Below are 12090 nucleotides of genomic sequence, written 5' to 3' on the forward strand. Positions count from 1 at the left end.
TACAAGCTGCGACCGAGAGGCACCGTGGAGAAGGGGCAGATGATTACCTGAAAGTAATTAAAGTCCACGAGGATTACACCGAATATGAAGTCACAGTGGATGTGAATAAAGCTGAGGATGAGGCCGTATTGCCAAAAGATGAGATTGAGTTAAAATCCAAGCCTGACGACAATACAGAGGAGGAACTTAGTGCCTGTCTCAGAAAAGCTTTTATGTTGGAACCTGAAAGCGATCCGGAATGGTCGGATTCTGACGATAGTTCAGATGATGAAAGGTACACAAATACAGACGAAAATGAATATACTAACTTTCCCTATTGTTCAAAAGTAGCGTACTTAAGTGAATCTGATGCTGAGGAAGATAGTAGTGATGACTCTAGTGACGATAAATTTGCAGGTGTAAACGAAAGTGAATATACTTTCACTGAAAGAGGGTATGAGAAAATTAGTGATATTTTTCCAAAGAAAGATACAGAAAATAGAAGTGGGCAAAAACCGAATGAATTATTCAGTAATGTAAAACAGGGGCATAATTTGCAGGAACCTCCAGATGATTCTATACTGGGGCACGCCTTAATACATGTTTTGAAGGAGTGTGAATTACAGGAACAAAAAGAACCACCTGATAAAATGATAGCAGAACAGGGAATGTTGTACCTTGCTAAAGACTTTGAAATTTCAAAACCTAAAAAGCCACCTGATGAAACGAAACGTTGGCAAGATCTGAATGGCTTAGTGAAAGATGTAGAAAATAAGAGGCCTAAAAAGCCACCAGACTTAAGTGACTGTTTTATGAACCCTAAAAGACTGCCTTGTTAATAAAGAGACTGGGGGCAGGATACTGTATTTGTATATATTATTAGTATTATGCATGACTTGATTATTACTGTATCTCAGTGTTGCCTGAAAGTGCATTGTTGTTTTGTTAATTTGGAGTCTAGGGCAGATTTATATCGGATTTTGAGAATGTCATGAACACATTACATCATGAAACTACAGGATTTCCACCGGAAGAAATTTTGTTAAGCAGAAGTAGTAAAAGTTTAATTGAAGAAAAACTAGAGTTTCCACCTTGTACAAGTTTGGGATTGGATCAAAAGAAAGAATTGGTGATAAAAAGGGCAAAGCAAAAAGCTGAATCTAGATCTAAAAGACACAATAAAAATTTAAAAGTTTCAAAATTTAAAATTGGAGATTATGTTCTTTTAAAAACCCACGAAAAGTCTAGTGAACTAAACCATGAAATTTCAAAATTTAAATATATTTATAATGGACCATATATAATACAGAATATTCCACACAACAATGCTTACTACCTGATCTACCCAAAATCCAAAAGACCTTTAGGTGTAAGAAATATTGTGGACCTGAAACTGTATGTTCCTAGAAATGAGTGATATAAGGATAATCAGAAAGCGACTTGCAGTAAATGTGCTGTATCTTATGCTGAACCCAAGTTATTCTAAATGTAACTAATCTTTGTAAATGTCTGTATACCCTTGAAAGTGTGCTAATGTAGTTATGTGAGTTTCAGATTACCAATTGTACTGTAACTGTAAAAATGTATGGAGAAAAGGACTGAAATGAAAGGATAAATGCTATCAGCCAGATAAAAGATGGGACTGTCAAAAAGGAAAATGGGCAGTGTATGAACCATGATATGAAGGACTGCCAAATACCAATGAGGGCAGATAAATAGTCGATGGAAAATAGTAAATGTGACCCAGGAGATGTGACAATATGAAGCGAAAAGGACTGCCCAAATCTGCTTGATAGGCAGCAAATATGTGTAGTTAATTTTCTGAATATGTGTGTGTGTGTTTTGTTTAGTAAGTAAGGAAATGGATTGCTGTTCAAAGCAAGCAGCGACAAATTATCTTATAGTGTGTACAAAATATGCAATTGTTTTTGTAGTTAAATGTTTGTATTCCAGAATTTTAAATTATTTCTTTGAAAAAAAAAAATGATTAAATTGCTATTTTAGTAATGTTATGATGGGAAGTTGGACTGTGCAAAAGGCACTTGAGTAAATAACAAATAATTATTCTTGATGGGTTAAAAGAGTGTAAACCTATATACAGTGAGTAGAAGGACATATGTAGTGTAAACCTTTTTGGACATTTAAGTAAAGATTCAGAACCACTGTATAATTGTAAGATTTAGTGTTCCCATAAAATTTGAACTTAAGCAAAATTTTCTGGAAACAGGGGCATGTGTAACGACAACTGTACATATAATAATTTTTTTCTTTGTGAATTTCGATAAATTAGTGTGAACAATGTTTGATTTCATTTATTTCTCTTTTCGTGTCATGTTGAAGAAACAGTGAGCAACTTTTGAAATGAATATTATCATTTATGTTAGATTTCAAATAATGTGATAATCAAAAGAAAGTTTACTTAATGTTAAAACTATTGTAAGATGTGAATATTGTAATTTAAACACTTGGTCCATACGTAGGTAATGCATTAGGATATGTGTAGTAGAAAACCTGTGGTGAATACCCTACCTGTAAGGGAGCGGGAAAAGGTGGAGGCAGGCGAGCGCGGGAAAAAGCACACTGGGCGTGGTTAGGCACAACGGGCTCAAGTCAGTCAGTCAGTCGGAGGCGAGCAACAGTAACAGTCGGAGTTGTGAATCGGTCAAAGGAACACGTACTATACCGAGGCGGCTACCCAGGAAAAGTGGATTCCATTGAGCCTCGGATGCACCGATTCCGACGACTACTTGGCATGGCTATAATCTGAGGCACAAAGTTGGAAAGATTACGACGCTAAGAAGATGGAAAGTGCCGATGTAGTGTGAGCCTTAGCCGTGCTTGTATGTGTGCCGTGCTGCCCGCTACCTCGCTGCCCGCCAACCGCCGCACCGACTTGCACAGGTCAAACATTTATTTCATCTTTAGAAGTGTATCTGTGTGGACCAGTGTTGAAAATGTTTCTAACTGTTCAATAATAACGTGACTTTTACCAGAATTGCCTTAGCCATGATTTATCCTGATCACTGACCTAGACGGGATCCTTACCTCGTATTGTGCAACCCGAGTATCCTGAACTGAAAGTCTAAAATCAGTGTTAATAAGAATTATCAGTAGACAAACCTATGCTATAAAGAAATTTAAAAAGTCTGTGTGTTATTGTAAATGTTGGTAAAGAACAAAAGTATGACTAAATTGGAAGAGAGTTGTTTGAATTGAGTTAGCGATGCTATTTAATTAATTTGAGACAGAACTAATGACAGTTAAATTATTCAGAAGTAAGACAAAGGAGAAGTTATCCATAGATTGATAATTTTGAGTGTTAATTTGCCTTCAGTACTTAACAGTTTCAGTATAATGACCATAACAGTTTCAGGCCCCCCCCCCCCTCTTCTCTTGTCCATTCTTTCAAACCTTGAAATGCGTTGATCAGATTTGACCAGTAAAGCTATGTTCTATATTAACCCTAAGTGTATTAGTGTTGTTTTCCAATTTTAATAGTGACATTGTATGTGTACTTTCAAAACTGCTCATTCTAGGACAATCTATGCCCGATTTCAGTCTGATCAATATACAAAATGCAGTTCATAGTAATCATTGCTGTGTGGTGTTGTGTGAATTTATCTCGTCCAAATTAGTACAAAAGAGAAAGCTTTAGTTCAGTGGATTTTTCTGGTGCCAAACTTTGCCGTATAACGCATCTTTACTACGTGTTATTATGCTTGTACATGCACCCAATTGTACAAGGAAAAACTCACTCATTGCCTAAGTAGGCTGGCGACCGAATTATTAATTAACGGTAGCATCTACTGTGTGTACTTCTTGTCCATGCGAAAGAGCAATTATACTTTACATTTGCTTGATACATCACTGTAGTTATTGACTGATTATAAGTCCGATCTTGCTTCTATTAGGTACACGCGGTCAAATTATGTACTAAAATCCTTGTTTATAAGGTGAAGCCCGTGAACTTATTACAGTACAGGCTTTAAACAGATAACGTACGTCCGTTAAAGGGCGGTAGCGTTACAACCAGGCCTGACTCAAACATTCATTCTCACTGATGATTCCACCTACGATTTCCGAACACTACCACCAGACTCCATCATGAATAGTCAGAATTAGCAGAATAAGCAATACAGAATACACACTGCTTATTGAACAACTGAACCTTACAGCTCTCCTAGAGTTCTCCTCCCAAAACCAAAACCTTGATGCATCTATGGTCCAATATCTCTCACAAGTTTGAAAATGACAGTGATATGCAATGTACAGGCCATTGTGCTGAGTAAGGTGGCCTGTAGGGTGTAAATGTAGAAACATACAACCAGGTAAAGCCAACCGGCCGACAACAGTAATTTACATACTAACCTAGGATTGGTTTGCTGCCATCCTGTAATATAGCAGATGGAATTCCAGCAGCAACATCCCACACAATAATATGCCCTGTTGTATCTGAAGAAATCAAATTAAGAGTCACTTGCTCGGTAAGATGTCTATTGTGAGACACATTCTCCCACAAGACCTGTATAAGGGAAGAATGAAAAAGAAGTTTAAACAGCATTTTCTATTACAAAACAAAAAAAGTCTAAACTTTACTACACACTAAATATAAGTTTCATTTTAAATTAAATATTTACCTTATTCACCATTGCTTTATGTTTATCGAGACACTGTATTGGCTGGACATTTTTTGTGTCAATAATAACAACAGTGTAGTTTGAGCCATATGCCAACAGACCATGACTGCCCCTGAAAATCAGTGGACAAAATATGATTCAGTACCAACAATGAAAAACTGATGGTTAAATGAAAAAAACACTGGAAAATTGAAAACAGGTTCATATAAATAAAAACCACCTCTGAGTGTGGAAGTGCCATTTCTAGGAGGAGGAAGGGGAGGGGGAGGGGGGGGAGCTTGACGGGTTGGACATAAGTGGCAAAAAAATAGCTAGTGGAATAGAGTATATGATTTTCCAACAAGTTCTGAACAAATCAACTATTTCTCAAAAGGTAAGGAACTGGCAGGGTAGCAGGGCAAACTAAAATAGTCCGTTGTGCTCTCTGAATTATACATTACAAGATAGTGGTTCACAGTCAGCTGGGGTTTGGAGGAGACAAATCAGTGCATGCATGATGAATAATGAATGATAATGACAGAAAGAAAGAAACTAGAACTGTTACAGGGAGGGAAACAGATTGTCTTAAGAAAAGGACTGAGGTGGACATTTAGATGAAAAAAGAAAAGAGGGAGGGTGGTTGTGGGGGGACAGAAGAGGATCAGGTAGTAGCAAAAATATCTTATACTTAGGACAGGAAACTGGCTGGAGAACACAACATAAATCTTACCAAAACATTAATGAAATCAGGAACATACTGGTAGATAATGCAACTGGCACTACCATGAACCAACCATTTTACTAACAGAACTAATTTCATCATTTATTTATTTGTCAATGTTTAAAAGCTCATTAAATCAAAGTTGTCCTCAATGCAAAGGTTATCTTTAAGACCTCAGTGGTTTACTAGCAATAGTCCCATACTTTTTCTGTTCATTATCACTCCTTTCATTTTTGGTATTGCTTTGTCGGTGTCGAGTACTCCTGAAAAGTTAGCACTCAAGTTATTAATTCCTAGATACAACAACAATAGTTGGGGTGGTTATAAAAAGTATACAAATTGGATATAACAAAGTCCAAGTACTTAGGTGATCCTATTGAGAAGAATCATTTAATCGTCAAGCTGTCGCCTCAGTTTCTGTAGCATCTGTGGTCATGTGGTTGATTCTGTTAACCATTTATTATATTCTTTAGAGGAACAAAAAACATTGCCTTAACAAGCTTGACACTGAAAAAAAATTATCTTTGTTTTGATTTTTATATATGTAAAGATATATTTTCATGTATTTTAATGTTTGAATTTTTTTTGTTTGACAGTTAGAAAATATAATAAAAGTATCTTACTCTTTTATTTATCAAGAAATTTCTAACTCGCATAATAATCTCACATCTAACAATTAATGCAACCGCTCAAGAGTAAATAAAAGTATTGGTTCATAAATTACCTTACCATGTAAGAAACGAAATATGGTACCTTGGAGGGCCAAATGCGACTAAATTATTGACATTTATATAGGGGCTGGACAAGTTAAACGAAGAACAAGGGGATTATAACCACGATGACAACTCATCTGATAATGGCAAAAGACACTGTTACAAAACTTGCTTCCAACCAAAAAACAAAATGAAATATTGCACAGTTAAAAAACAGAGTAATAATAATGATAATAATTATAAATATTATTATTATTAGCACCAGTAATTAAATGATAAATAGAAATAATATCTTTAATTCTAATGATGAGAGTAGTGTGTGTAGAAATAGACTGTTGGGTATTTAACTTTGCCAAAAATTTCTATGATTGAGTTCCTGAAAGAATACAAACTTTGAAGGTATGTCCCAGACCAATGAATGTAAAATAAACATAGTAATTTTTACGGTACTCGGATTTTACAGAAAATTTATACAAGTTGTGAAGACCACAGTTATACCATTAACTGGAAATTTGTGCCATGTTGGTACTCAATCCCAGGTTTCCCACTTTTTAAATGAATTGTTGCCTTATCCACTTTGGCTATCCGAGCATGTCTCACAGACAGATCCAAACTTCTGCTTCCCATAGTGGTCACATAATTATGTGATTCAGGCACAGGGAGAGACTTGTTTACTTTTCTTTCAGGCTGCCTTGGCTTTGGCATGAATTCCATCAGTACAGTGTCTGCATTTGACAGTGTCTGTAAAATTCGATGCAATGGTCCTTTGGAGATGCATTACGGACACTGGCAAATACAGATGCTGCACTAATGTAATTTACAAAATTACATGCTATGAACGATCAACAATTATTAAATTTATTGAAGCAAAAATCCAAGTGGATTTGGGATCACTAGAAGAGGTTAAAATGTTAAGTCACCCAAGAATGAAACAGGATTTTAAGTTAGCCACAGATGCTTTGGAATATGGTTTGGCTGTAAATTGTTCCAAGGAGAATGGGATCTAAAGAACCGACATCACCAAGTTATATAGCCTTCAATAGTGGGAAGTCTAAGCAAACATGAGTTAAATCCATTCAGCTACTGATAAAGTACTACTATCTACTGTCTGGAGTTTACAGAAGTTTCAAACATTAGTGTGGAGTTCAAGGATAGTAATATATACTGACCATAATACTTTGGCAATTTTAATGTAAATACATTGCTACATAGCTGATTCATGAGATGGGTTCTGTTTATCCAAGAATTTAAACTGCTAATCAATTATATTAAGGTTCACCCAATGCAGAGCCTGATGCATGATCCAGATTACTGTCAGGCAAGAAATTTAATGTTAAGACTTCGTCAACTATCAAATATTTTTCCAGAATTCAGGTATTTATACACTTCACATATTCCAGAATACACAACTCTTATGAACACAAGATGTTTCAAGAACCTTCCAGAAATGGGAAATGTTAAATAACAGATAGCTGCTGGTGGTCGAGTTTGAAGTGGCGACCTCAGCAGGTCAACCACCAATGCCAACCCCTATGCTACACTGTATGCACTACCACTCGTGGTAGTTATTACTTGAAGGCATAATTCTGAATACGTCTCTTGTTATTGTGATCTTCATCCAAATACTGATTTGATGCAACACTCCATGCTACTCTATCCTGTGCAAGACTCTTCATATTTGAATAGCTGCTGCAACTTACATCCCTCTGAATTTGCTTACTGTATTCATCTCTTGGTCTCCCTCTATACAGTTTTTATCCCAACACTTCCCTCTAATACTAAAGTGATGATTGCTTGATATCTCAGAATGTGTCCTATCAACTGATTCGTTATTTTAGCCAAGTTACACAGCAAAATTTCATTTCTTTCCCAATTCTATTCAATATGTCCTCATTAGTTACGCAATACACCCATGTAACCTTTAGCATTCTACCAAACTGCTTATCATCTACATTTCACTTCTGTACAAGGCTATAGCTTCAGAAGAGATTTCCAAAGAGTGAAATGTATTGTTAAGGCTTTTGTGGCCACTTGTTTACAAATTGCCTGTTGGCTTCTGTCTCGGTTCCTTCACCCAACGTTTGATTAACGATTTACCTAATCAGAATGAGATTTTCACTCTGCAGCGGAGTGTGCGCTGATATGAAACTTCCTGACAGATTAAAACAGTGTGCCGGACCGAGGCTCAAAATGAGGACCTTTGCCTTTTGCGGGCAAGTGCTCTACCATCTGAGCTACCCAAGCACAACTCACGCACCGACCTCACAGCTTTACTTCTGGCAGTACCTCATCTCCTACCTTCCAAACTTTACTGAAGCTCTCCTACCCTTTCAATTTACGTAATGTTTTTCCACAACGAGGGGCTGACACTGTCAAAACTTCACCTCCATACCAGCAATGGAGTGTGATGCTTTGACAGTGCCAGCCACTCATACTGGTGAAAGGTCAGATAAATCATCAAACAAAAGTCGCAAACCTGAGACAGAAGCCAACAGGCAATTTGTCACTTAAATTTATATTTGATGTTTACAAATTACTCTTCTTCTGAAACACTTTTCTTGACATTACAAGTACACGGTTTATATCCTCTCCACTTTGGCCATCATAAGTTATTTTACTGCCTAAACAGCAAAATTCACCTACCACCTAAATCCCTCAGCATCACCCGACTGAATTCAACTACTTTCCATTACACTTGCTTTGCTTTTGTTAACTGTCATCTTATGTCCTCCTTTCACGACATTGTCCATTCCATTCAACTGCACTACCAATTCCTTTTATGTCTCTGAAGGATTACAATGCCATCAGCAAACCTCAAACTTTTTATTTCTTTACCTTAACTTTAATTCTCTTTTCAGATTTCTCCTTGGTTTCCTTGAGAGCTTGCTCAATGTACGGACTGAATAACATTGAGGATAGGTTACAACTCTCACTCCCTCCTCAACTACTGCTTCCCTTTCATGCCCTCTCCCTGTAACTGCCGTCTGGTTTCCGTACAAGTTGAAAATAACCTTTTGCTCTCTGTATTTTACCCCTCCTACCTTTACAAATTGAAAGCGAATATTCCAGTCGACATCATCAAAAGCCTTCTCCAAATCTACAAATGCTATAAATGTAAGCTTGCCTTTCTTTAACCTATCTTCTAAAATAAGTCGCATGGTAGTACTGCCTCATGTATTCCAACTTTCCCCAGAACCCAATCTGATCTTTCCAGAGATTGGCTTCTACCAGTTTTTCCATTATTCTGCACATAATTCATGCCAGTATTTTGCAAACATGACTTATTAAACTGATAGTTCGCAATATTCACAATTGTCAGTACATGCTTTCTTCGGAACTGGAATTACTACATTCTTCCTGAAATCCTGTCTTGTATATCTTCACACCAGGTGGAACAGTTTAGTCATGGCTGACCCTCCCAAGTATGTCAGCAGTTCCGTGGGAATGTCATCTACTCCTGGGACCTTGTTTCCACTTAGGTCTTTCAGGGCCCTGTCAAATTCTTCTTGGAGTATCATATCTTCCATCTCATCTTCATCTGTTTCCTCTTCCATGTCTACTGTACTGACTTCAAGTTCATTTCCCTGGTACAACCCCTATACACACTCCTATTTCCAAGTTTTCCCTTCGTTGCTTAGTACTGGTTTTTCATCTGAACACTTGTTATTCATACAACTGCTTCTCTTTTCTCCAAAGCCCTCTTTAATTTTCCTGTAGGCAGTATCTACCTTTCCCTTGTTACGCACAATTCTATACACTTACATTTGTCATCTAGTCACTCTCACTCACCTATTTTGCACTTCCTATCAATCTCGTTTCTTAAACGTTCATATTCCCTTTCGCATGCTTCATTTGCTGCATTTTTATATCTTCTGCTTTCATCAATTAAATTCAGTACCTTTTTTGACATCCAAGGATTTCTAATAAGTCTTGTCTTTTTATCTGTGTCATCCTCTGCAGCCTTCACTATTTCATCTCTCAAAGCTACGTATGCATCTTCTACTACATACGTTTCCCCCGTTTCAAGAAATCATTGCCTAATGCTCCCTTTGAAACTCTCAAAAACCTTTGGTTCTTTCAACTTATCCAGGTCCAATCTCCTTAATTTCCTATCTTTTTTACAGTTTTAATCTACAGTTCATAACCAATAAATTACGCTCACTGTAAACTTCTGCCCCTGGAAATGTCTCACACTTTAAAATCTGGTTCTGAATTCTCTGTCTTATCTTTATATAATCAATCTGAAACCTTCCAGTGTCTCTAGGTCTCTTCCATGCATACAGCCATCTTTCATGATCCCTCAACTAAGTGTCAGCGATGACCATCATCAACTGGAAGAAAAATTATAACATCGTGTTGGTTTAAAAATGCATATTTGTCGCAGAAGACACTTTTATATACCCAACATAAAAATGACAAAATGTGGCATGCAACAAAGATTTTGACATTATCCTGAAAAGCTTTGGTAAGTTACACACACACTGCTAACAGAACTTCTGGAGATTTATTATTTTGTGCAAATGAACATCAAAATTTTCGTTTATATAGATGTAATTGAGTGAGTGAGTGAGTGAGTGAGTGACCAGCTGCTTCATGTGTGGCAGGAAATGAGCCATCATTTTTATATTTATTGTGTAACACATGGTGCCCATATTGAATTCATAAAAATTTGCACCTTTTTCTTTCCAGGAATGTTGGAATTGTGTTTCTATCTTTTGTAGTTTGGAAGCAATGAATTTTTGATATCTGTTCCTTCTTTATGAGTAGCCCTGTATTACTAGTTGCTGATCAAAGTAACTTAACATGCTACTGATACAAGGAGATAATTACTCATATAGTCTATCAATGTTACCTATTACTGTTACCTGCAAACTGTTAATCTGCACTATCACTACAATTCATATCTGGTGGTCAGGGGAGGGGGTGAGCGCGAGTGGTCAGGGGGAGGGGGGGAGGGCGAGTGGTCAGGGGGAGGGGGAGGGGCGGAGGGTGAGGGCGGGTTGTCAGGGGGAGGTGGAGGGGGAGAGGGGGTGGTAAGGGGGAGGGAGAGGGGGTGGTCAGGGGGAGGGGGCGGTCAGGGGAGGGAGAGGGGAGCGGTCAGGGGAGGGGGAGGTGAGGGGAGCGGTCAGGGGAGGGGGAGGGGAGGGGAGCGGTCAGGGGAGGGGGAGGGGAGGGGAGCGGTCAGGGTAGGGGGAGGCGAGGGGAGCGGTCAGGGGAGGGGGAGGGGAGGGGAGCGGTCAGGGGAGGGGGATGGGAGGGGAGCGGTCAGGGGAGGGGGAGGGGAGCGGTCAGGGGAGGGGGAGGGGAGGGGAGCGGTCAGGGGAGGGGGAGGGGAGGGGAGCGGTCAGGGGAGGGGGAGGGGAGCGGTCAGGGGAGGGGGAGGTGAGGGGAGCGGTCAGGGGAGGGGGAGGGGAGGGGAGCGGTCAGGGGAGCGGTCAGGGGAGGGGGAGGGGAGCGGTCAGGGGAGCGGTCAGGGGAGGGGGAGGGGAGGGGAGCGGTCAGGGGAGGGGGAGGGGAGGGGAGCGGTCAGGGGAGGGGGAGGGGAGGGGAGCGGTCAGGGGAGGGGGGAGGGGAGCGGTCAGGGGAGGGGGGAGGGGAGCGGTCAGGGGAGGGGGAGGGGAGCGGTCAGGGGAGGGGGAGGGGAGCGGCCAGGGGGAGGGGAGCGGCCAGGGGGAGGGGAGCGGCCAGGAAGAGGGCAGTGGTCAGGAAGAGGGGAGTGGTCAGGGGGAGGGGAGTGGTCAGGGGGAGGGGAGTGGTCAGGGGGAGGGGAGTGGTCAGGGGGGGGGAGTGGTCAGGGGGAGGGGAGTGGTCAGGGGGAGGGGAGTGGTCAGGGGGAGGGGAGTGGTCAGGGGGAGGGGAGTGGTGAGGGAAGGGGGGAAGGAGTTTACATAATCTGACTCTTACAAATCTCGAGACACCAAGGGATTAATGCCATGTAACTTCTAGTGAGCATTGATTTGCACCAATGGGGAATGATGAAAATTTGCGCTGGACCTGGATTCGAACCCACATCTCCAACTCACTTGGCAGACACTCTGACCACTAAGCCATCTGGACACAG

At 40.0% G+C, this 12090-nt stretch overlaps 1 protein-coding gene across 1 annotated transcript in view; it reads right to left on the bottom strand.

The window, feature by feature from the left end:
- The window catches only part of LOC126252119 (WD repeat-containing protein 11-like), a 226656-nt gene that overhangs the window by 170549 nt on the left and 44017 nt on the right, over positions 1-12090 (bottom strand). The window contains exons 3-4 of the mRNA XM_049952988.1: positions 4617-4728; positions 4348-4501 (exon numbers count right to left, since the gene is read on the bottom strand). Coding sequence (XP_049808945.1) covers positions 4348-4501; positions 4617-4728 — 266 coding nt within the window. The remainder of the gene's footprint in view (positions 1-4347; positions 4502-4616; positions 4729-12090) is intronic.

Source organism: Schistocerca nitens, chromosome 1, assembly GCF_023898315.1.
Source record: "Schistocerca nitens isolate TAMUIC-IGC-003100 chromosome 1, iqSchNite1.1, whole genome shotgun sequence".
NCBI lineage: Eukaryota > Metazoa > Arthropoda > Insecta > Orthoptera > Acrididae > Schistocerca > Schistocerca nitens.